General features: G+C 47.2%; 1 protein-coding gene across 1 annotated transcript in view; it reads right to left on the reverse strand.

Moving 5' to 3' along the window:
* The window catches only part of LOC311124430 (disintegrin and metalloproteinase domain-containing protein 23-like), a gene marked incomplete at both ends in the record, with an annotated part of 66,659 nt that overhangs the window by 20,560 nt on the left and 20,490 nt on the right, over nt 1–25,609 (reverse strand). Inside the window, 20 exons of the mRNA XM_084198579.1 lie at nt 709–820; nt 1,650–1,818; nt 2,388–2,507; nt 2,678–2,783; nt 2,958–3,021; nt 3,273–3,323; nt 3,412–3,492; nt 3,767–3,856; nt 3,947–4,018; nt 4,117–4,216; nt 14,733–14,784; nt 14,915–15,002; nt 15,088–15,172; nt 15,614–15,780; nt 19,606–19,674; nt 20,116–20,181; nt 22,834–22,931; nt 23,337–23,409; nt 24,313–24,376; nt 24,730–24,867. Of these exons, the coding sequence (XP_084054705.1) occupies nt 709–820; nt 1,650–1,818; nt 2,388–2,507; nt 2,678–2,783; nt 2,958–3,021; nt 3,273–3,323; nt 3,412–3,492; nt 3,767–3,856; nt 3,947–4,018; nt 4,117–4,216; nt 14,733–14,784; nt 14,915–15,002; nt 15,088–15,172; nt 15,614–15,780; nt 19,606–19,674; nt 20,116–20,181; nt 22,834–22,931; nt 23,337–23,409; nt 24,313–24,376; nt 24,730–24,867 (1,865 nt within the window). The remainder of the gene's footprint in view (nt 1–708; nt 821–1,649; nt 1,819–2,387; nt 2,508–2,677; nt 2,784–2,957; nt 3,022–3,272; nt 3,324–3,411; nt 3,493–3,766; nt 3,857–3,946; nt 4,019–4,116; nt 4,217–14,732; nt 14,785–14,914; nt 15,003–15,087; nt 15,173–15,613; nt 15,781–19,605; nt 19,675–20,115; nt 20,182–22,833; nt 22,932–23,336; nt 23,410–24,312; nt 24,377–24,729; nt 24,868–25,609) is intronic.

Raw genomic sequence — 25,609 nt, forward strand, 5'->3', positions numbered from 1 at the left:
ACCTGATGTCTATATCTGTGATGATGGTGATGTCAATATGATCTCTAACCTGATGTCTATATCTGTGATGATGGTGATGTCAATATGATCTCTAACCTGATGTCTATATCTGTGATGATGGTGATGTCAATATGCTCTCTAACCTGATGTCTATATCTGTGATGATGGTGATGTCAATATGCTCTCTAAGAGGCCACAACTAGAACATCTTTCTCTATTCTCCTGGGAATCATTAGACGTATCTGTGTGCCTGTTCCATAATAATAATAATATTAATGATTATAATCAAATTGATTTGTTTAGCACCTTTCATACGAGCAATAGCAGCTTAAAGTGCTGTTACAATTAGCACTTTAAAAAAAAACTATAAAATAAAACAATAAGAGCAATAAAACCAGACATAAAATAACAAACAAAAAACAATAAAAACAGCAATAAAAGTTAAAAAATGATTTAAAAAAACATGTATAAATGAAAAACAGTCAAAAGGCACACTAGTTAAAAGCCAGCGCCATCTTGAATGACCTACCATTCACTTTGACATGTACAAATGTTCTGTGACATGTAGCTGTGATCTTCAGACAGAAGAGGGTATTTGAAAAATAACGACGTAAAGGTGATCTAAAAGTCAATGGAACGATTCTACTCAGGGAAGCATGTCAGTCTACCATGGAGAGGAGAGGTTCTGAAAACGAGATGGAAACAAACCCTTGGGTCCTTCATCTTCTGTGGGTGCGGGCTCCTTGGGGGGGTCAGGCATGCTGCAGTCTGTCCCCGCCCAGGTGGTGTCACAGGTGCACGTCGCCTCGTTGTTACACACCTGGCCAGTTGGGACAAAAGGGCGGAAGTGAGGCGGCAGGGAGGAATTCATTCACCTGTGCTCCATGACAAATGAACACCTCACACTTGTTAAACTCGTCCCCAGGCTCAAGTGCTACTGCATGCTGGGGGATTTTACACGATTGTTGAAATTGCAGTGAATACGTCACTTGCTGACACTGTGTCATTGGAGACGCCATCGTGGACACTTATGGCTAATAACAGAGCCTTGAAGGTTGCAGTCATGGGCTGGGTTCATATGGGTGGTCCTCTGTAGCTCAATTGGTAGAGCATGGCGCTTGTAACGCCAGGGTAGTGGGTTCGATCCCCGGGACCACCCATACGTAAAAATGTATGCACACATGACTGTAAGTCGCTTTGGATAAAAGCGTCTGCTAAATGGCATATTATTTTATTATTTATATGGGTATACCCAGAGCAGGGATCATCAACTAGATTCAGCCGTGGGCCGATTTTTTTCTGTAGCAGATGGTCGGGGGGCAGGAACATAATTACAAATCATTTGTAGACTGCACATTGACCGCAAGAAGCCCAAACAGACTAAAGCATAATCATTTCAAACCTTACATTTGTATACGATCACGTCGTGTCTCTCTATTATGCGTGGGAATACTTGGGAACAGAGTTCTTAAATTAAAATCAATTGGAGCTTTTGTTTTACAATCTTTTATGTCCAACAATGAAAATTCCACAAAAAAAAGATTTAGAAATATATATTTTTTTCTTTTCAACCATAGGCCAAATTCGGCCCGCGGGCCACCAGTTGGAGAACCCTAACCTAGAGGGTGAAGCAGCTCCCCTGGACTCACCCCGTGGGATGAGCACACCTGGCCGTTGGGCCCACTGGGGCAGGCACTCATGTTGAGGGACTGGATGGGCAGACACTTGTGGTCAAGGCACATCATGGACGGCCCACAGGGCGTTCCGTCCTCCACGTAGCCTAAGTCAGTCTCATCGTCCAAAAGAACATGGCCACCACTGTAGAGGGACGGAGGGAGGGAGGGAGGGAGGGAGGGAGGGAGAGAGAGACAGAGAGACAGAGAGCGAGACAGAGAGAGAGACAAAGGGAGGGAGGGGAGGGAGGGAGGGAGGGAGGGAGAGAGAGACAGAGAGACAGAGAGAGAGAGAGAGAGAGAGAGAGAGAGAGAGAGAGAGAGAGAGAGAGAGAGAGAGAGAGAGAGAGAGAGAGAGAGAGACAGAGAGAGAGAGAGAGAGAGAGAGAGAGAGAGAGAGAGAGAGAGAGAGAGAGAGAGAGAGAGAGAGAGAGAGAGAGAGAGAGAGAGAGAGAGAGAGAGAGAGAGAGAGAGAGAGAGAGAGAGACAGAGAGAGAGAGAGAGAGAGAGAGAGAGAGAGAGAGAGAGAGAGAGAGAGAGAGAGAGAGAGACAGAGAGAGAGACAGAGAGAGAGAGAGACAGAGAGAGAGAGAGACAGAGAGAGACAGAGAGAGACAGAGAGACACAGAGAGAGAGAGAGAGGGGTGAGAGGTGAGTTAGTATCCTTACGTTGTCTCTGTGCGTTGACAGGTGTGGTGAGGAGGTTGTGTCCACCTGCAGTCCACCAGCCTGCCCTGATGGTTGAAGGAGGTAGGAGTGACGTCTCCCTTCATCATGCCGATGCGGGGGTTGCGTCCAATGTTACTGCACAGTAGGAACCCACAGAACACATCGCTGCAGAGGGAGAATCAGAGACAGTCACGGAGAGTCAGAACTAAGGGAACACTGACACTTTCTGAATACTACACGGATGTAGAACAGGTACCGCAGTACATTAGTATGTGTTCTGGTATAGTGCATGACTAGTGTACACCGGTGTATATTTTGTATTATGGTGAACTCACTGCTTGCTGCACTGGAGCCACTTCTCCCCATCCTTTCCACAGTTACCCTTCTCAGTTCCCTCTGTGTTAAGCTTCTCATAGCAGAACTTCTCACCGCCTCCCGCCTCTGCATAAGGAGTTAAAACAGGAGAGGAGAGAGGGAAGGTGACCCACACCTCACAACAAGCTAATATCACTAAAGTACAAGTCTCAGATTCTCAGCCTTTTATTTTTATTACATATCTTGCCACTGCACTGGCATTGAGTAAAGCAACTTAAGCAAGAGGGATTGTGAACTCACTTGGGCCCCAGAGGTATTTACACTGGTTTCCTCGGGTCTTGCACTCTCCACTGTAGCAGCGCCCCTAAAGAGACAAAAATCAAATCAAATCACATTTTATTTCTAAAGCCCTTTTATACATCAGCAGATGTCACAAAGTGCTTATACAGAAGCCCAGTCTAAAACCCCAAACAGCAAGCAATGGAGATGTAGAAGCACAGGGCATACTCATTCATTCCCTATCTGTTCAAGCAAGTTTATAGTGACAATCCTTTTCTAAATTCACATCATCTGAATAGATATATGTCGTGGTGGCTTAGTGATCATGCTGCCCACCTGGTCGACTTGACAGTGGTAGCCATCTTGTTTGTGGAGGTTGGGAGGGCACTACAATGAACGACATGAAAATATTTCCTTTTAACACAGCTGAACATTTCATCCTTTTTCAGAAATGAATGGTTAGAGCCTAACTCACCTGGCCTGAGTCTCCTGAGCATGTCTCTGTGATGTCACAGTCATTCACCGCATAGCGACAACTGTAACCACGTGGGTAGAACTGACATAGAGAGAGAGAACAAGAGACTGGGATTTCCTGTACCAATCTATCAGGTCTCTCAAGCAACACTAACAAAAAAACATACTGGTGATTAAAACGCCATACTGATTCTTAGTGAGCAACCTGACACAGTGATTAAAAAGCCATACTGATTCTTAGTGAGCAACCTGACACAGTGATTAAAAAGCCATACTGGTTCTTAGTGAGCAACCTGACACAGTGATTAAAAAGCCATACTGATTCTTAGTGAGCAACCTGACTAAACAGCCCTTACCAGACAAGTGTTGTTGCAGCAAGGTCCGTCAGCACAATGTGCACCATTAGCTAGGGAACACTTCTTGCAGCACTCCTTCTGGTAACACTCCTGCAACCCAGACGGCACCACCGGGTCTGACACTTGTATTGGAACCATATAAATGAGATGTAAATAAACAAGTATTTAATAGTAACTTACTGCTTTATCACCGCAGTCACACTCCTCTCCCACCTCAATGTATCCATTCCCACACTCTGTAGATTCAAACAGCTGCTGAAACAAACGGAATCAGAGGGTTATAACGGTCCTCTGAACTACTGGTTATATGATGTTCAGCTTGTACGACGACCACAACGTGACCTACTCACCTTGGTTGGCCTGTTATAAAGACAGGATCCACCGCCCTTCAGCAGGAACTCCTTGTAGTCTGAGATGCTGCACTTGGAGAACTTACGGGGATGCTGGACCCTTGGGGGGGGAAAGGAATACATCCACCTTTAACATCCAACTGTTAGTTGACTGTATGTGTGAGAGTGAGAGGTGTGGGAGACGTTATTCACGTCAGGTCGGTGTGCAACGAGAGCCACTGTCAACAACACAAGCATGACGTCAGGGTAATTTTTCACATGCTAACGCAGGTCATGACCCTGAGACACAGCTGAGCCGTGCACCGCCTCTGGTGGCTGCAGCTCCATACGCCATGTCATTAGCCTGCTATCATAGAGAGGGTCTGGGGTGCTAGGTGGTTAGCAGCTCATAGAGAGGGTATGAGGTACTAGGTGGTTAGCAGCTCATAGAGAGAGTCTGGGGTACTAGGTGGTTAGCAGCTCATAGAGAGGGTCTGGGGTGCTAGGTGGTTAGCAGCTCATAGAGAGGGTATGAGGTACTAGGTGGTTAGCAGCTCATAGAGTGTCTGGGGTGCTAGGTGGTTAGCAGCTCATAGAGAGGGTCTGGGGTGCTAGGTGGTTAGCAGCTCATAGAGAGGGTCTGGGGTGCTAGGTGGTTAGCAGCTCATAGAGAGAGTCTGGGGTGCTAGGTGGTTAGCAGCTCATAGAGAGAGGCTGGGGTGCTAGGTGGTTAGCAGCTCATAGAGAGGGTCTGGGGTACTAGGTGGTTAGCAGCTCATAGAGAGTATCTGGGGTGCTAGGTGGTTAGCAGCTCATAGAGAGGGTCTGGGGTGCTAGGTGGTTAGCAGCTCATAGAGAGGGTCTGGAGTACTAGGTGGTTAGCAGCTCATAGAGAGAGTCTGGGGTACTAGGTGGTTAGCAGCTCATAGAGAGGGTCTGGGGTGCTAGGTGGTTAGCAGCTCATAGAGAGGGTCTGGGGTGCTAGGTGGTTAGCAGCTCATAGAGAGAGTCTGGGGTGCTAGGTGGTTAGCAGCTCATAGAGAGGGTATGAGGTACTAGGTGGTTAGCAGCTCATAGAGAGTGTCTGGGGTGCTAGGTGGTTAGCAGCTCATAGAGAGTGTCTGGGGTGCTAGGTGGTTAGCAGCTCATAGAGAGGGTCTGGGGTGCTAGGTGGTTAGCAGATCATAGAGAGGGTCTGGGGTGCTAGGTGGTTAGCAGCTCATAGAGAGGGTCTGGGGTGCTAGGTGGTTAGCAGCTCATAGAGAGAGGCTGGGGTGCTAGGTGGTTAGCAGCTCATAGAGAGAGTCTGGGGTGCTAGGTGGTTAGCAGCTCATAGAGAGGGTATGAGGTACTAGGTGGTTAGCAGCTCATAGAGAGGGTCTGGGGTGCTAGGTGGTTAGCAGCTCATAGAGAGGGTCTGGGGTGCTAGGTGGTTAGCAGCTCATAGAGAGAGGCTGGGGTGCTAGGTGGTTAGCAGCTCATAGAGAGAGGCTGGGGTGCTAGGTGGTTAGCAGCTCATAGAGAGGGTCTGGGGTGCTAGGTGGTTAGCAGCTCATAGAGAGAGGCTGGGGTGCTAGGTGGTTAGCAGCTCATAGAGTGGGTCTGGGGTGCTAGGTGGTTAGCAGCTCATAGAGAGGGTCTGGGGTGCTAGGTGGTTAGCAGCTCATAGAGAGAGGCTGGGGTGCTAGGTGGTTAGCAGCTCATAGAGAGAGGCTGGGGTGCTAGGTGGTTAGCAGCTCATAGAGAGGGTCTGGGGTGCTAGGTGGTTAGCAGCTCATAGAGAGGGTCTGGGGTACTAGGTGGTTAGCAGCTCATAGAGAGAGTCTGGGGTACTAGGTGGTTAGCAGCTCATAGAGAGGGTCTGGGGTGCTAGGTGGTTAGCAGCTCATAGAGAGGGTCTGGGGTGCTAGGTGGTTAGCAGCTCATAGAGAGAGTCTGGGGTGCTAGGTGGTTAGCAGCTCATAGAGAGGGTATGAGGTACTAGGTGGTTAGCAGCTCATAGAGAGTGTCTGGGGTGCTAGGTGGTTAGCAGCTCATAGAGAGTGTCTGGGGTGCTAGGTGGTTAGCAGCTCATAGAGAGGGTCTGGGGTGCTAGGTGGTTAGCAGCTCATAGAGAGGGTCTGGGGTCCTAGGTGGTTAGCAGCTCATAGAGAGGGTCTGGGGTGCTAGGTGGTTAGCAGCTCATAGAGAGAGTCTGGGGTGCTAGGTGGTTAGCAGCTCATAGAGAGAGGCTGGGGTGCTAGGTGGTTAGCAGCTCATAGAGAGGGTCTGGGGTACTAGGTGGTTAGCAGCTCATAGAGAGAGGCTGGGGTGCTAGGTGGTTAGCAGCTCATAGAGAGGGTCTGGGGTGCTAGGTGGTTAGCAGATCATAGAGAGGGTCTGGGGTGCTAGGTGGTTAGCAGCTCATAGAGAGGGTCTGGGGTGCTAGGTGGTTAGCAGCTCATAGAGAGAGGCTGGGGTGCTAGGTGGTTAGCAGCTCATAGAGAGAGTCTGGGGTGCTAGGTGGTTAGCAGCTCATAGAGAGGGTATGAGGTACTAGGTGGTTAGCAGCTCATAGAGAGGGTCTGGGGTGCTAGGTGGTTAGCAGCTCATAGAGAGGGTCTGGGGTGCTAGGTGGTTAGCAGCTCATAGAGAGAGGCTGGGGTGCTAGGTGGTTAGCAGCTCATAGAGAGAGGCTGGGGTGCTAGGTGGTTAGCAGCTCATAGAGAGGGTCTGGGGTGCTAGGTGGTTAGCAGCTCATAGAGAGAGGCTGGGGTGCTAGGTGGTTAGCAGCTCATAGAGTGGGTCTGGGGTGCTAGGTGGTTAGCAGCTCATAGAGAGGGTCTGGGGTGCTAGGTGGTTAGCAGCTCATAGAGAGAGGCTGGGGTGCTAGGTGGTTAGCAGCTCATAGAGAGAGGCTGGGGTGCTAGGTGGTTAGCAGCTCATAGAGAGGGTCTGGGGTACTAGGTGGTTAGCAGCTCATAGAGAGGGCTGGGGTGCTAGGTGGTTAGCAGCTCATAGAGAGGGTATGAGGTACTAGGTGGTTAGCAGCTCATAGAGAGGGTCTGGGGTGCTAGGTGGTTAGCAGCTCATAGAGAGGGTCTGGGGTGCTAGGTGGTTAGCAGCTCATAGAGAGAGGCTGGGGTGCTAGGTGGTTAGCAGCTCATAGAGAGAGTCTGGGGTGCTAGGTGGTTAGCAGCTCATAGAGAGGGTATGAGGTACTAGGTGGTTAGCAGCTCATAGAGAGTGTCTGGGGTGCTAGGTGGTTAGCAGCTCATAGAGAGGCTGGGGTACTAGGTGGTTAGCAGCTCATAGAGAGGGGCTGGGGTGCTAGGTGGTTAGCAGCTCATAGAGAGGGTCTGGGGTGCTAGGTGGTTAGCAGCTCATAGAGAGGGTCTGGGGTGCTAGGTGGTTAGCAGCTCATAGAGAGGGTCTGGGGTGCTAGGTGGTTAGCAGCTCATAGAGAGGGTCTGGGGTGCTAGGTGGTTAGCAGCTCATAGAGAGGGTCTGGGGTGCTAGGTGGTTAGCAGCTCATAGAGAGAGTCTGGGGTACTAGGTGGTTAGCAGCTCATAGAGAGGGTCTGGGGTGCTAGGTGGTTAGTTGCTCATAGAGTGGGTCTGGGGTGCTAGGTGGTTAGCAGCTCATAGAGAGGGTCTGGGGTGCTAGGTGGTTAGTTGCTCATAGAGTGGGTCTGGGGTGCTAGGTGGTTAGCAGCTCATAGAGAGGGTCTGGGGTGCTAGGTGGTTAGCAGCTCATAGAGAGAGTCTGGGGTGCTAGGTGGTTAGCAGCTCATAGAGAGGGTCTGGGGTGCTAGGTGGTTAGCAGATCATAGAGAGAGTCTGGGGTGCTAGGTGGTTAGCAGCTCATAGAGAGGGTATGAGGTACTAGGTGGTTAGCAGCTCATAGAGAGGGTCTGGGGTGCTAGGTGGTTAGCAGCTCATAGAGAGAATCTGGGGTGCTAGGTGGTTAGCAGCTCATAGAGAGGGTCTGGGGTGCTAGGTGGTTAGCAGATCATAGAAAGAGTCTGGGGTAGTAGGTGGTTAGCAGCTCATAGAGAGGGTCTGGGGTGCTAGGTGGTTAGCAGCTCATAGAGAGGGTATGAGGTACTAGGTGGTTAGCAGATCATAGAGAGGGTCTGGGGTGCTAGGTGGTTAGCAGCTCATAGAGAGGGTCTGGGGTGCTAGGTGGTTAGCAGATCATAGAGAGGGTCTGGGGTGCTAGGTGGTTAGCAGCTCATAGAGAGGGTCTGGGGTGCTAGGTGGTTAGCAGCTCATAGAGAGGGTCTGGGGTGCTAGGTGGTTAGCAGCTCATAGAGAGGGTCTGGGGTGCTAGGTGGTTAGCAGCTCATAGAGAGGGTATGAGGTACTAGGTGGTTAGCAGCTCATAGAGAGGGTCTGGGGTGCTAGGTGGTTAGCAGCTCATCAATACACATTTCCCTCAACAGAAATCCGTAGAAATAATCTATTCTCTCTCCTAATAGGACCTCTAATAATAACATCTGCTTCATAGTGTTATATTCTCTCTCCTCCCTCTCTCTCTCTCTCTGCATGCTGGGAGTGTTTGGTGCGTGCTGGGAATTGTTTGAGTGAGTGCTAAGTGCGAGTGTTGTGTAGAGTTAGATATCCTGGGTTTTCCTTTTCTTGGTGATATCCTTTTTTTCTTCTATGCATGATTAAGTTTATTATTTCTATTTTTTTGTTGCGGTAGAATTAAGTATATTGTTTTTCGTGTCGAAATTACCCTGATTTTGGTGGGGATGGCGGCCCGAATCGGGACGCCGTCCCTGTCACTTCGGCACGGCTTTAGGTGTGTTACTGAAGCTACTGTCACGGTGGAAGAGGTTTTGGTCGCTGTAGGAGAGAAGGTAGGATATGAGAATGTTGCTTATGCGTCACGGATGAATAAAGCGGTGGTGGTATTTCTTAAAGAAGAGCGCCTTGTTGATCGTATGATTGAGCATGGCATACTTCTTAAAGGAATGTTTATTCAAGTTACGCCGCTTTTTTCTCCGTCAACAAGGGTAACGATTTCAAATGTACCGCCGTTCATTCCAAATGAGCTATTGGAGCGCGAGTTATTGCGCTTTGGGAAGTTTGCAAGTTCAATTAAGGTTGTCCCATTGGGTTGCAAACACCCGGCGTTGAAACAGGTAATGTCGTTTCGGCGACAGGTGTTTATGTTTTTGGACTCACCGGAACAGACTTTGGAGTTATCGTTTAAAGTCAAGTATGACAATAGATTGTATATGGCTTATGCTAGTACAGGTAGTCAACGGTGTTTTGAGTGTGGGGATGTTGGTCATAAGCGACATGCTTGCCCGAAAAGGGAGAAGGCAGAGGGAGGGGCGCAGGTGGTCCTCGTAACGCCTGGGCCCACTGATGTAGGAAGAGGTGGGCTGACAGTGGTAGAGCAGCCGCACGCATCTGTTGCTGAGGAACAAGTTGTCCGTGTTGAGGGCACAGAGGTGCAACTTGTACCAGAGGGAAATGTTATGCAGGGGGATTTTTTTGTTGTAGAAGGTAAGGATGGATCTGAAGGGCCATTTCCTCAGACTGGTGAGGAGGTGCCCAGTACGAGTGCTGTGGTACAGGAGGGGGTACATGTGGAGCTAATCTCCCAGGTAGTGGAGGAGATGCCCACTAATGGGTTACAGGAGAGGGTTCATGTGGAGCTCATCTCCCAGGTAGTGGAGGAGATGCCCACTATGAGTGCTGGGGTACAGGGGGGGCTAGTCTCCCAGGTAGTGGAGGAGATGCCCACTATGAGTGCTGGGTTACAGGGGGGGCTAGTCTCCCAGGTAGTGGAGGAGATGCCCACTACGAGTAATGGGGTTCAGGTGGGGCTAGTCTCCCAGGTAGTGGGGGAGATGCCCACTACGAGTAATGGGGTTCAGGTGGGGCTAGTCTCCCAGGTAGTGGAGGAGATGCCCACTACGAGTAATGGGGTTCAGGTGGGGCTAGTCTCCCAGGTAGTGGAGGAGATGTCCACTACGAGTAATGGGGTTCAGGTGGGGCTAGTCTCCCAGGTAGTGGAGGAGATGCCTGGTACGAGTGATGGGGTGCAAGTGGGGAGTGTTGAAAGGGATGTGGTAGAGGGGAGTCAGTGGTCTGTGGCCTCAGTTGAGGAGGATCAGGAGAAGGATATGGATATGGATATCTCTCTTGATACGGTATCAGCTGGTGAGGACTCAATTTACGATCTAGAGGAGGTAAAAGGGTTTCTGGATCAGACTTTTGGGAAATCTGTCAAATTGGCAGATTATTTTGATGTTGATAAGTTTGTGAGGTCAGCTGTGATGTTACAGAAGACGGTGGGGTTAGACCAGTTGAGTGAGAAGAAGCGGTTTCGCTTGAGGAAATTTGTTACTGCTGTTGCAGCAGCAAAGGGTGGTGGGAAACGTGGTCAGGTTAAGAGAAAATTTAAATAATGATGATGATTATGCCTCATAGGGTGTTCTATTCTCTTTGTCTGGTTTCTCTGTGGTATCTTCTGCTTTTCCTTTTTCTTTTCTATATGGAGGTACTAAGGGTAGGTTCTCTCAACATTAATGGAGGAAGGGACAGGAATAAGAGGGCTTGGGTATTAGAAGTAATAAAACAGAAAAGGCTTAATGTAGTTTTCCTACAGGAGACACATAGTGATGAGGAAAATGCGGCTGACTGGGGTATGTGGTGGGAGGGGCAGCATATACTCAATCATGGTACTAATTTCAGTGCTGGGGTGGCAATCTTGTTTTCTTCAGGCTTAGGGGTGACTGTGGTATCTACAACAGAGATTGTCAAGGGTCAGGTTTTATTGGTCAAGGTGGATGTTATGTTTATTTTTTTATTTTTTTTGAATGTTTATGCTCCTAATGAGGGTACAGAGCGTATTGTTGGTTTTGATAAAATAAAGGAAACCTTAAGACAGTGTGACCAAGAGGGGTGTATGGTTTTAGGGGGGGACTGGAACTGTACAGTGGATTTTACTGTTGATTGCACCGCTGAAGAACCTCACCTGCGGTCAGCAATTTGTCTGTCTGGTCTATTAACTGAGTTTGAGCTTTCTGATGTGTGGAGAGTAAGGAATGCAAAAGTTAGGCAGTACACATGGCTAAAAGTTAATGAAGGTCATGTCAGTGCAGCAAGGTTAGACAGGTTGTATGTATCTGAGCAATACTGTAGTAGGGTTGGAAGGTGTGACATTACTCCTGTGGGTTTCTCTGATCACCATTTTGTCACTGTTGATATTCACTTGTCCTGTCCACGAAGGTCATCATCTTATTGGTATTTTAATGTTAAATTGTTACATGATGTCATGTTTTGTGAAAGGTTTTTGTTGTTTTGGGAAAAATGGAGGGTTACAAAAGGGAATTTTGAGTCCTTGAGACAATGGTGGGAGGTTGGGAAGGCCCAAATACGATTATTTTGTCAACAGTATACTGCTCTGTCTCGAATTGAAGTTAAAGAGACTATCAGGGCCCTTGAGCAGAACATTAAATCTATTGAATTGAAGTTGCTCACTCAGAATGACCCCGGACTAGTCATGAACTTACAGGACAAGAAACATGAATTGAGGTCGTTTCTGCATGAAAGAGTGAAGGGTGCCTTGATTAGGTCTCGTTTCGCTTCCCTCAAGGATATGGATGCTCCTAGTGCTTTTTTTTTTTAACCTAGGACAGTCGACATTGCAACGTAAACAGATGGTCTGCCTTCGTCTCCCTGATGGGAAGGTGACCACGGATGACAGTGAAATGCGTCAACATGCCGTGGATTTCTATTCTGCCCTCTATAAGGCGGAGGATTGTGACTCTCTGTGTACTGAACAGTTGTTACACGGTCTTCCTCAATTGGGACCTGAGCAAAGAGTCGCATTGGACTCTGACATTACACTGCAAGAGCTGTCCACAGCAGTTATGCAGCTCTCAACAGGCCGAGCCCCTGGCATTGATGGTTTACCATCTGAGTTTTACAAGCACTTTTGGGGGTCTATTGGGGAGGATTTTTATGAAGTGGTGTGTGAATCTTTTCATGAGGGCTCTCTTCCTGTATCTTGTCAACGTGCGGTACTTTCACTGTTGCCAAAAAAGGGGGATTTGGCTCTCATAAAAAATTGGAGACCTGTTGCTTTGCTGTGTGCAGAATATAAAATTGTTTCTAAATGTCTCTCAAACAGGTTGAAAGAGTATCTGGGATTGTTGGTCCACAAGGACCAGTCCTACTGTGTACCTGATCGCTCTATTGTTGACAACTTGTTTCTAATAAGAGATGTTTTGGACATTTGTAAACTGTCTGATGTAAATGTGGGTTTACTTTCTTTGGATCAGGAGAAGGCTTTTGATCGTGTGGACCACCAGTACTTGTTTAAAACAATGAAAGCCTTTGGGTTTGGGGATGTTTTTTTGTCTTGGATGAAGTTACTGTATGCTGGGGCCTCGTGTATGGTGAAGGTGGGGGGTGGTTTGAGTTGTCCCATCCCTGTCCAAAGGGGCATCAGGCAGGGATGCCCAATTTCAGGGCAGTTATACAGTCTGGCGATTGAACCAATGCTTTGTTTTTTAAGAGCGAAGCTTACTGGTTTCTCTGTGCCAGGTGTAATGAAGGGTCCCACGATAGCACTGTCTGCGTATGCAGATGACGTGACAGTTTTTATTACAGGGGGTGAGGATGTTAAGGTTCTCTCAGACGCCTTAAAGGTGTATGAGGGGGCCTCCTCAGCTAGAGTCAATTGGGGAAAGAGTGAAGCGCTGTGGGCAGGCCAGCTTCAGATGGGGTCCGCTCCACGGTTACCAGGGGGGCTTCAGTGGGGCAGAGATGGGATGAAGACTTTGGGGGTTTTTCTAGGCTCCGATGTCTTTCAGAAAAAGAACTGGGAGGGTGTAGTGGAGAAAGTGTGTGCCAGACTGTCAAGATGGAAATGGGTGCTGCCCCAGCTGTCTTATAGGGGAAGGGTACTGGTAGCTAATAACCTAGCTGCCTCTACCCTGTGGCACAGACTAATGATTTTACAGCCACCAAAGGGTCTGATACAAGAGCTTCAGAGGACCCTTGTCAACTTCTTCTGGTCTGGACAACATTGGATTAAAGCTTCAGCCCTGTACCTGCCACTGCACGAGGGTGGGCAAGGCCTGGTGGACATTTCTTCCAGGATCATGGCTTTCCGGCTTCAAGCAGCCCAGAGACTGTTGTACAGTGACGGTTCTAGCTGGGTTGACACAGCCTACGCATTGATGAGGAGAGCGGGCTGTTTGGGCTTAGAAAAGCACCTTTTCCTCTTAAAGCTGGAGGGGGGTGAGTTGCCTGGCCTGACTCCATTTTATGAGTCTGTTATGCAGGCTTGGAGAGTTCTGGTCAAGTCCCGTAAGGCCTGCACACCACCAGGGATGTGGCTTTTTGAAGAGCCTCTTTTTCACAACACTGCCATCCAGTCCCGTGTTCTGGGTTCAGCTAGCCTACGTTCATGCCTGTTAGGCGTGGGGTGTACTAAGCTGGGTCATCTGATGTGGAACAGGAATAGGTCGTTGGAGGAGCTGGGAGAAAGAGCGGGGATCCGATCGTCTCGCCTACTGAGGAAGGTCGTCGCTGAGGTCTGTGATTCCTTGCCAGTACTTCATCTGCAGTATGTGACTGACACTTCCAATTCTGATCGGTGGAAGGAGGGTCTGGATTATGTGTTCCCTGCACTGATTGTTAATGCTGCGGCGGGGGCATTCGAGGAGGACGTGGGGATGCTGCTTTCCTTCGATACCCCGGAGCTGGGGGAGTTCAAGGAGGTGGGAAAGAAGGCCATGTACAGAATATGTGTAAAGGTGTCCCATGCCTCTTCCCTGGAAGGGGTAAAATCGACGAGGTGGGCGGGTGTGCTTGGTCCAGGTGCCTCCCCAAAAGGCTGTTGGCGAACATTATACAAACTGCCTATTGATAAGAGGACAGCTGACCTCCAATGGAGGATAATACATGGAGCCATAGCCACCAACATGTATCTGGTACACCTGGATCCTACTGTTGGGGAGGGGTGTCCATTCTGTGCTCAGTCTGAAACTCTGGCACATCTGTTTTTACAGTGTCCCAGGTTGGTCGGGATGATTGACCTGATCACTAATTGGTTCTCAGCTCTGGGAGAGGTTTTCTCTTCCCAACTGTATATATTTGGGCCAAAGTACAGGTTTAGTCAGAAAGCTGTAGTTGTGTTGCTTAATTTTGTGTTAGGGGCAGCAAAATTAGCCATATGGAAGACCCGAAAGAACAGTATTCGGGGACAAGGGGTCTGTGGATGTGGTGGGAATGCTGGAGGGAATGTTGGCAGCAAGACTAAGAATTGAGTTTGCCTATTATAAACTGGTCAACAATATTGATCTGTTTATGAGTATATGGGATATTCAGATGCTGTTGTGTTCAGTTACTGTGGAGGAGGAATTGGAGTTGTGTTTTTAATTGATGTGTAAATACGGTTTTGTATGAGTATTTGTGTGGTGGGCTCCCAGACCCAATAAAGATTATTTCAAACTCTCTCTCTCTCTCTCTCTCTCTCTCTCTCTCTCTCTCTCTCTTTCTCTCTCTCTCTCTCTCTCTCTATCAGTCTGTGTGTGTGTGTGAGGGGATGACATGTAACAGGGAGAGAGAGACATAGAGACAGAAACAGAGAGAGTGAGAATAACAGTAGTGCGGTAGCCCATTACCCATTATCCTCCATGATGCAGCCCACCCAGGAGTCAGAGCAGCCACATTCCTCTGTGAGAGAGAACAACACACAACATTTCCATCAAAGAAATAGATTATTCTAAATTTAAAAAACATAGATTGTAAAATTTGATATTTCTAAAAAGGACTGCTTTTTAAATCTGTGAGGCAGTCTCTGTACTCCTCTTGGCGACTGGATCCCACTGGATGCCAAGGTTCTGGGCCAAGCTCTGGGAGAGTGACGAAGCCATGGACCACGTGTTGCCATACTGCAGGTACAAAACATTAGCAGTTACTCGTCTGCTCTGCCATAATAAAACAGTATGATCCTGGACATTAGTCAGCACATCTCACCTCGTTGACCCCTACTCCACGGCTCACAGAGCACATGCCTCCGAAGTATGCTGCACTGCTTCGGCTGTAGTGGAAGGTCACATTGCTGTGCATCGAAGAGACACAGAGTAACTAGCAGACAAACAGGCCGACAGACAGACAGACAGACACACAGGCAGACAGACAGACAGACACACAGGCAGACAGACAGACAGACACACATACAGGCAGACAGACAGGGAAACAGACAGACAGACAGACAGGCAGACAGGGAAACAGACACACAGACACACAGAGAAACAGACAGACAGACAGGGAAACAGACAGGCAGACACACAGGCAGACACACAGGCAGACACACAGGCAGGCAGACACACATACATACAGACAGACAGACAGACAGACAGACAGACAGACACACATACAGGCAGACAGACAGACACACAGACAGACAGACAGGCAGACACACAGATAGGCAGACAGGCAGACACAAAGACGGGCAGACAGTATGGGGAGCCCTGAGGAACAGAGAGGAGAGAGCACTTACGAGAAGAGGTGCACAGCATCAGCGTGCTGCTTGATGCTCTGCGCCCGGTACTTAGAGAAATCTTTCAGCATGTCCAGCGGCTTCACACTGATGGGAATCTGGTCCTTGTCCGTCCAGATCTCCATGGCAACCAGAACCACCCGTGTGTGCAGATGCTCCTTAAAGATCTGTCATCGGAGCATGATGGGTAGTGGGAGAACACAGAAAGAGAGAGATAGAGAGCGCAATCACAGAACAGGGACAGGTGAAGAATACTGGGTGTGAATGATCATCTGTACTGTCTGAGGACAGGACAGGACAGGACAGGGGATACAGCACACCGGGAGCAGGGAGGGACACGGGACAGGACAGGACAGGACAGGGGTATACAGCACACTGGGAGCAGGGAGAGACACGGGACGGGACAGGACAGGGGATAGAGCACACTGGGAGCAGGGAGAGACACGGGACAGGACAGGACAGGACAGGGGTATACAGCACACTGGGAGCAGGGAGAGACACGGGACAGGACAGGACAGGACAGGGGATAGAGCACACTGGGAGCAGGGAGAGACACGGGACGGGACAGGACAGGACAAGACAGGACAGGGTATACAGCACACTGGGAGAAGGGAGAGACACGGGACGGGACAGGACAGAGACTGAGGTACAGGAGACTCAGGGTACAGGAGAATCAGGGTACAGGAGACTGAGGTACAGGAGACTCAGGGTACAAGAGACTGAGGTACAGGAGACTCAGGGTACAGGAGAATCAGGGTACAGGAGACTGAGGTACAGGAGACTGAGGTACAGGAGACTGAGGTACAGGAGACTGAGGTACAGGAGACTGAGGTACAGGAGACTGAGGTACAGGAGACTGAGGGTACAGGAGACTGAGGGTACAGGAGACTGAGGGTACAGGAGACTGAGGGTACAGGAGACTGAGGTAAAGGAGACTCATGGTACAGGAGGCTGAGGGTACAGGAGACTGAGGTACAGGAGACTGAGGTACAGGAGACTGAGGTACAGGAGACTGAGGTACAGGAGACTGAGGGTACAGGAGACTGAGGGTACAGGAGACTGAGGGTACAGGAGACTGAGGTAAAGGAGACTCATGGTACAGGAGGCTGAGGGTACAGGAGACTGAGGTACAGGAGACTGAGGTACAGGAGACTGAGGGTACAGGAGACTCAGGGTACAGGAGACTCAGGGTACAGGAGACTGAGGGTACAGGAGACTGAGGGTACAGGAGACTGAAGGTACAGGAAACTGAAGATACAGGAGACTGAGGGTGCAGGAGACTGACGGTACAGGAGACTGAAGGTACAGGAGAATGGTGTACAGGAGACTGAGGTACAGGAGACTGAAGGTACAGGAGACTGGTGTACAGGAGACTGAGGTACAGGAGACTGAGATAACAGGAGAGTCAGGGTACAGGAGACTCAGTGTACAGGACACTCAGGGTACAGGAGACTCAGGGTACAGGAGACTGAGGGTACAGGAGACTGAGGTACAGGACACAAGGGTACAGGAGACTCAGGTTACAGGAGATTCAGGTTACAGGAGACTCAGGGTACAGGAGACTGAGGGTACAGGAGACTGAGGTACAGGAGACTGAGGTACAGGAGACTCAGGGTACAGGAGACTGAGGTACAGGAGACTCAGGGTACAGGAGACTCAGGGTACAAGAGGCTCAGATTACAGGAGACTCAGATTACAGGAGACTCAGATTACAGGAGACTCAGGGTACAGGAGAATCAAATTACAGGAGACTCAAGGTACAGGAGATATACAGTGTGTGACACATGAAGAAGTGGTCAATTCTGGGTTCTACCTCTAGGGGCACTTTAATATAAATAAAAACAGCTGTTTTCAACAAAAAATACATATACATTTGATAAATTAATCTGTAAATTTAATGTGTAGATATACTTGTGTTTTGCAAACACAATAATTGATTAAGCTATGATTGATTAAACTATGATTTATTAAACTATGATTGCATTGAAAATATTATTTAGGTACACAAGAGCCAGAGAATTAGAATCAGTTAAACATTATTCTAGATTGTTCTGATGGACACCCTGAGACATAAACCAGAAACAAGAGGTGAAGGGCAGAATATGTGCAGTTGAAAGGGAATCTAACACCGGACGCTTATAAGAAATCCCGCTATGCCCTCCGACGAACCATCAAACAGGCAAAGAGTCAATACCGGACTAAGATTTAATTGTACTACACCGGCTCTGACACTCGTCGGATGTGGCAGGGCTTGAAAACTATTACAGACTACAAAAGGAAGCACAGCCGCGAGCTGCCCAGTGACACAAGCCTACCAGGACATGTACTCCGAGCATGTGCTGACCAACTGGCTAGTGTCTTCACTGACATTTTCAACATGTCCCTGACTGAGTCTGTAATACCTACATGTTTCAAGCAGACCACCATAGTCCCTGTGCCCAAAGACACTAAGATAACCTGCCTAAATGACTACCGACCCGTAGCACTCACGTCTGTAGCCATGAAGTGCTTTGAAAGGCTGGTCATGGCTCACATCAACACCATTATCCCAGAAACCCTAGACCCACTCCAACTTGCATACAGCCCCAACAGCTCCACAGATTATGCAATCTCTATTGCACTCCACACTGCCCTTTCCCACCTGGACAAGAGGAACACCTACGTGAGAATGCTGTTCATTGACTACAGCTCAGCGTTCAACACCATAGTGCCCTCAAAGCTCATCACTAAGCTAAGGATCCTGGGACTAAACACCTCCCTCTGCAACTGGATCCTGGACTTCCTGACGGGCCGCCCCCCAGGTGGTAAGGGTAGGTAACAACACATCTGTCACGCTGATCCTCAATACGGGGGCCCCTCAGGGGTGCGTGCTCAGTCCCCTCCTGTACTCCCTGTTCACCCATGACTGCATGGCCAGGCACGAATTCAACACCATCATTAAGTTTGCTGACGACACAACAGTGGTAGGCCTGATCACCGACAACGATGAGACAGCCTATAGGGAGGAGGTCCAAGACCTGGCCGTGTGGTGCCAGGATAACAACCTCTCCCTCAATGTGATCAAGACAAAGGAGATGATTGTGGACAACTGGAAAAAAAAAAGAGGACTGAGCACGCCCCCATTCTCATCAACAGGGCTGTTGTGGAGCAGGTTGAGAGCTTCAAGTTCCTTGGTGTCCACATCACCAACAAACTATCATTTTCCAAACAGACAGTCGTGAAGAGGGCACGACAAAGCCTATTCCCCCTCAGGAGACTGAAAAGATTTGGTATGGGTCCTCAGATCCTCAAAAAGTTCTACAGCTGCACCATCGAGAGCATCCTGACTGGTTGCATCCCCGCCTGGTATGGCAACTGCTCGGTCTGGGGCCAAGCTTCCTGTCATCCAGGACCTCTATAACAGGCAGTGTCAGAGGAAGGCCCTCAAAATTGTCAAAGACTCCAGCCACCCTAGTCATAGACTGTTCTCTCTGCTACCGCACGGCAAGCGGTACCGGAGCGCCAAGTCTAGGTCCAAAAGGCTTCTCAACAGCTTCTACCCCCAAGCCATAAGACTCCTGAACAGCTAATCATGGCTACCCTGACTATTTGCACTGCCCCCCCACCCCCCTCTTTTACGCTGCTGCTACTCTGTTTATTATTTATGCATAGTCACTTTAACTCTACTCACATGTACATATTACCTAAATTACCTCGACTTGCCGGTGCCCCCGCACATTGACTCTGCACCGGTACCCCCCTGTATATAGCCTCCCTACTGTTATTTTATTTTACTGCTGCTATTTAGTTATTTGCTTTTATTTTTTTTACTTAACACTTTATTTTATTTTTTTATGCATTGTTGGTTAAGGGCTTGTAAGTAAGCGTTTCACTGTAATGTCTACACCTGTTGTATTCGGCGCATGTGGCAAATACAATTTGATTTGATTTGATTTGAATAAAGGTACAAAAATACGAATCAGTTCTCAGAGCCAACTGAAGATGTTACTCACAGCATCCACAAGATTCACCACTGACTTGGCAGAGTTCCTGGTGTGCTGCTTGGTCTGGTGTCGCTTATACTGCAGACCACACAAAAACAATGACACAAATGTTATTAAAAACTATTATTAGGGGAATAAGAATAAATACTTAAAGATATCAAGCTTCTATAACACCCTTTTTGAAATACATAAAATATACATGTTGATTTTTGATGGTCCACGCCAGCAATAGAATAAGCCTGGTGTTTTCAAATCTGGATGATGGTTATGTTGGATAGGATATGAATCACACATACACCACCACATTCAATAGTGTTGCACCCTCTTGTGGCCATAGCTGGCTAAGCATCAATCAAGAGAGGAAAAACAGGTCTCCTGTGTGTTTCTGGAATGTCGCGGAGTCCAGTATTTTGAGTCATTCTTAACAGTAAAAGCATGAAACATTGCTGAAATATTAATTCATGTTTCCTGTCTTCTGTTTAGAAGTGTGTTGCTTGGCTTTGTTTTGAGGGCACATACCATATTATGGTCACTGACGATCATAATCTCCAAATACTTCATCTCCTCAAATACATTCCGAGGCATCTGAAAAAGCCACAGATTAGTTCACTTTCATAACACACAGCAATGACAGATTTATAGATGAGAACAAAATAGAAAATGTTGTGTTGTGCTGAGTTGCAAATTATGTTGTGAGAGAAGCTTGAGGGATTTAATTGAACAGAGGTCACATTGAGGCCCTATACTGGAAGGCTAGGTTATAACACCAGGCTACATAGTACACTAGGTTATAAGATCAGGCTACATAGTACACTAGGTTATAACACCAGGCTACATAGTACACTAGGTTATAACACCAGGCTACATAGTACACTAGGTTATAACACCAGGCTACATAGTACACTAGGTTATAAAACAAGGCTACATAGCACACTAGGTTATAACAAAGCAGGGGTGGATGAACAGTAGGTGGACTGTGTTACAGTAGGGTTACAGTAGGGTTAGGGTTACAGTAGGGTTACAGTAGGGTTACAGTAGGGTTAGGGTTACAGTAGGGTTAGGGTTACAGTAGGGTTAGGGTTACAGTAGGGTTAGGGTTACAGTAGGGTTAGGTTACAGTAGGGTTAGGGTTACAGTAGGGTTAGGGTTACAGTAGGGTTACAGTAGGGTTAGGGTTACAGTAGGGTTACAGTAGGGTTAGGGTTACAGTAGGGTTAGGGTTACAGTAGGGTTACAGTAGGGTTAGGGTTACAGTAGGGTTACAGTAGGGTTAGGGTTACAGTAGGGTTACAGTAGGGTTAGGGTTACAGTAGGGTTAGGGTTACAGTAGGGTTACAGTAGGGTTAGGGTTACAGTAGGGTTAGGGTTACAGTAGGGTTACAGTAGGGTTAGGGTTACAGTAGGGTTAGGGTTACAGTAGGGTTAGGGTTACAGTAGGGTTACAGTAGGGTTAGGGTTACAGTAGGGTTAGGGTTACAGTAGGGTTAGGGTTACAGTAGGGTTAGGGTTACAGTAGGGTTACAGTAGGGTTAGGGTTACAGTAGGGTTACAGTAGGGTTAGGGTTACAGTAGGGTTACAGTAGGGTTAGGGTTACAGTAGGGTTAGGGTTACAGTAGGGTTACAGTAGGGTTAGGGTTACAGTAGGGTTAGGGTTACAGTAGGGTTAGGGTTACAGTAGGGTTACAGTAGGGTTAGGGTTACAGTAGGGTTAGGGTTACAGTAGGGTTAGGGTTACAGTAGGGTTACAGTAGGGTTAGGGTTACAGTAGGGTTAGGGTTACAGTAGGGTTAGGGTTACAGTAGGGTTACAGTAGGGTTAGGGTTACAGTAGGGTTAGGGTTACAGTAGGGTTACAGTAGGGTTAGGGTTACAGTAGGGTTACAGTAGGGTTAGGGTTACAGTAGGGTTAGGGTTACAGTAGGGTTACAGTAGGGTTAGGGTTACAGTAGGGTTAGGGTTACAGTAGGGTTACAGTAGGGTTACAGTAGGGTTAGGGTTACAGTAGGGTTAGGGTTACAGTAGGGTTACAGTAGGGTTAGGGTTACAGTAGGGTTACAGTAGGGTTAGGGTTACAGTAGGGTTACAGTAGGGTTAGGGTTACAGTAGGGTTACAGTAGGGTTAGGGTTACAGTAGGGTTAGGGTTACAGTAGGGTTAGGGTTACAGTAGGGTTACAGTAGGGTTAGGGTTACAGTAGAGTTACAGTAGGGTTAGGGTTACAGTAGGGTTACAGTAGGGTTAGGGTTACAGTAGGGTTACAGTAGGGTTAGGGTTACAGTAGGGTTAGGGTTACAGTAGGGTTAGGGTTACAGTAGGGTTAGGGTTACAGTAGGGTTACAGTAGGGTTAGGGTTACAGTAGGGTTAGGGTTACAGTAGGGTTACAGTAGGGTTAGGGTTACAGTAGGGTTACAGTAGGGTTACAGTAGGGTTACAGTAGGGTTAGGGTTACAGTAGGGTTAGGGTTACAGTAGGTTTAGGGTTACAGTAGGGTTAGGGTTACAGTAGGGTTACAGTAGGGTTACAGTAGGGTTACAGTAGGTTTAGGGTTACAGTAGGGTTACAGTAGGGTTAGGGTTACAGTAGGGTTACAGTAGGGTTAGGGTTACAGTAGGGTTAGGGTTACAGTAGGGTTACAGTAGGGTTAGGGTTACAGTAGGGTTACAGTAGGGTTAGGGTTACAGTAGGGTTACAGTAGGGTTAGGGTTACAGTAGGGTTACAGTAGGGTTAGGGTTACAGTAGGGTTAGGGTTACAGTAGGGTTAGGGTTACAGTAGGGTTACAGTAGGGTTAGGGTTACAGTAGGGTTAGGGTTAGGGTTACAGTAGGGTTAGGGTTACAGTAGGGTTACAGTAGGGTTAGGGTTACAGTAGGGTTACAGTAGGGTTAGGGTTACAGTAGGGTTAGGGTTACAGTAGGGTTAGGGTTACAGTAGGGTTACAGTAGGGTTAGGGTTACAGTAGGGTTACAGTAGGGTTAGGGTTACAGTAGGGTTAGGGTTACAGTAGGGTTACAGTAGGGTTAGGGTTACAGTAGGGTTAGGGTTACAGTAGGGTTAGGGTTACAGTAGGGTTAGGGTTACAGTAGGGTTACAGTAGGGTTAGGGTTACAGTAGGGTTACAGTAGGGTTAGGGTTACAGTAGGGTTAGGGTTACAGTAGGGTTACAGTAGGGTTAGGGTTACAGTAGGTGGAGTGTTTTACAAAATCCCTTTAAGGGACTGATGAGGTCACAGACTTACATCTCGCTTTTTCCTGCGCTTCAGCCAGGATATGTCATCCAGCCCCGAGAGCAGCCAGGACATGTCATCCAGCCCCGAGAGCAGCCGCTCATCCTTCACTAGAGAGACACAACAACAAAGTTAGAGAAACACACCAAGGTCTACGGCAGGATACCGACGCCATGCTGTGTTCTGTGATTATGTGTCAACAAGTCCCGACCTGCGTCAAATACATGAAAATATTAAGCTGATGTATGCATAGGTCAAATATTTGAAAGAAGCACTTGAAGTATGTTTAATTTACCCTTGGAGTTTGTACTTCACTCCATTGGTTCCAATCTACCAGGCAAATCAAGCGCAACACAGATATTTGACATATGTATTTGACCCAGGTGAGGGGAATCTAATGTCTAAGGTTTTGGAAGGCCAGGTAGACAGGCCATGAGAGTGTTAATGTAAAGTGGTGGTGGGCGGGTGGAGGTTATGCAAGATCCAAGACGGCAGCCAGATGCAGAACACCTTACCCAGTTCCTCTGAGTCACTGTTCCACTGGAGGCTGGGAGTCCTGTGCAGTGAGTGGGGCCGTGCGGCTGTATCCTGTGAGGGAGAAACCATCAACAGGCCGTCAACAGGGGTGTGATGAGGGTGGAGGGAACAGGGAAGAGGGGTCAAGTTACAGAAGAAGAGGTTATTGGAGGGTATCGACATTAAACTGCATAACAAGGAACATGATCAGGTTTTCACAACTATAGAGTCAACATCAATCAATAGTTAAAATCAAATACTTTATTATGCTAAATACATTATCATTGTCCTTTCCATTTTCATCATGGACCTTGAATGGTATACAGTATGTTCTGGGCTTATGTAACATTAGGAAAAGATCAATAAGACATTAGTGAGGTAAAACCATTTCTATACGTACAGCACTTTGTAATCATATGTCCTTCATTATAGTAAACCATGGACTTCCTTCAAAAACAAGAATGCCCTTGACAATGGCGTATGTCAATTTTCACTAGATAACCTAATGTGCCTTTACAGTAAAAAGGAGGCTTTAGTAATGGTAAAAGGAGGCTTTAGTAACGGTAAAAGGAGGGTTTAGTAACGGTCAAAGGAGGCTTTAGTAACGGTAAAAGGAGGCTTTAGTAATGGTCAAAGGAGGCTTTAGTAACGGTAAAAGGAGGGTTTAGTAATGGTAAAAGGAGGCCTTAGTAACGGTAAAAGGATGCTTTAGTAATGGTAAAAGGAGGCTTTAGTAACGGTGAAAGGAGGCTTTAGTAACGGTAAAAGGAGGCTTTAGTAACGGTAAAATGATGCTTTAGTAACGGTAAAAGGAGGCTTTAGTAACGGTAAAAGGAGGCTTTAGTAACAGTAAAAGGAGGCTTTAGTAATGGTAAAAGTGGTAAAAGCGATCCTAGCAGTAACACAAGTAGAGGTAGAACAATGTTATTAGTGTAGCAAAGATTTGTAAAAACATAAATGGAAGGAAGAACTTACAATTGAGTGAGTCTGATGCAACGGCTCCATTAGATAGACATAGAGTCCATCATCAAACATTCCTCTGTCAGGCAAAGACAGGGGGAGCGAGAGGAAAAGTAAAGACAGTCAATACTTAGTCAATAGCAGCTGTAGAGTGCACAGATGAATACATTTACATTTTAGTCATTTAGCAGACGCTCTTATCCAGAGCGACTTACAGTTAGTGAGTGCATACATTATTCTTTTTTGTTTGTTTATATATATATATTTTTTTTTTTTACTGGCCCCCCGTGGGTATTGAACCCACAACCCTGGCGTTGCAAACGCCATGCTCAACCAACTGAGCTACATCCCTGCCAACCAACTGAGCTACAATATCCACACATATTCCAGGCACTGATTATTATATAAAACTACTGCTGTTCGTTCACTTACTGCAGCCCATTGCAGGTAGACAAGGCCACATGGGAGTCATCTTTCCCCCTCACCTGGCCATAGTAGTAACAGTGCTCACCTCCCTGAGGGAACACAGAAACAACACTTAAACAACACTTAAACAACACAGAAACAACACTTAAACAACACAGAAACAACACTTAAACAACACTTAAACAACACTTAAACAACACTTAAACAACACAGAAACAACACTTAAACAACACAGAAACAACACAGAAACAACACTTATACAACACAGAAACAACACTTATACAACACAGAAACAACACTTAAACAACACAGAAACAACACTTAAACAACACAGAAACAACACAGAAACAACACTTATACAACACAGAAACAACACTTAAACAACACTTAAACAACACATAAACAACACTTAAACAACACAGAAACAACACTTAAACAACACTTAAACAACACAGAAACAACACTTAAACAACACAGAAACAACACTTATACAACACAGAAACAACACTTAAACAACACTTAAACAACACTTATACAACATCACACCAACCTACTGAAGAGAACAGGGGAACATGATGATTAGAACATCACTCCTCTACAAGACATTCAACAAACAAATACATACACATACTAGTCCATCTATACAATCTGGAATATACACTACCGGTCAAACACCTGCTCATTCAAGGGTTTTTCTTTATTTTTACTATTTTCTATATTGTAGAATAATAGTGAAGACATCAAAACTATGAAATAACATCCAAAAAGTGTTAAACAAATCAAAATATATTCTATATTTGAGATTCTTCAAATAGCCACCCTTTGCCTTGATGACAGCTTTGCACTCTCTCTCTCTCTCTCTCTCTCTCTCTCTGCAAAACCCACC

The sequence above is a fragment of the Coregonus lavaretus genome, assembly GCF_964263955.1.
Source record: "Coregonus lavaretus genome assembly, contig: HAP1_SCAFFOLD_285, whole genome shotgun sequence".
Taxonomy (NCBI): Eukaryota; Metazoa; Chordata; class Actinopteri; order Salmoniformes; family Salmonidae; genus Coregonus; species Coregonus lavaretus.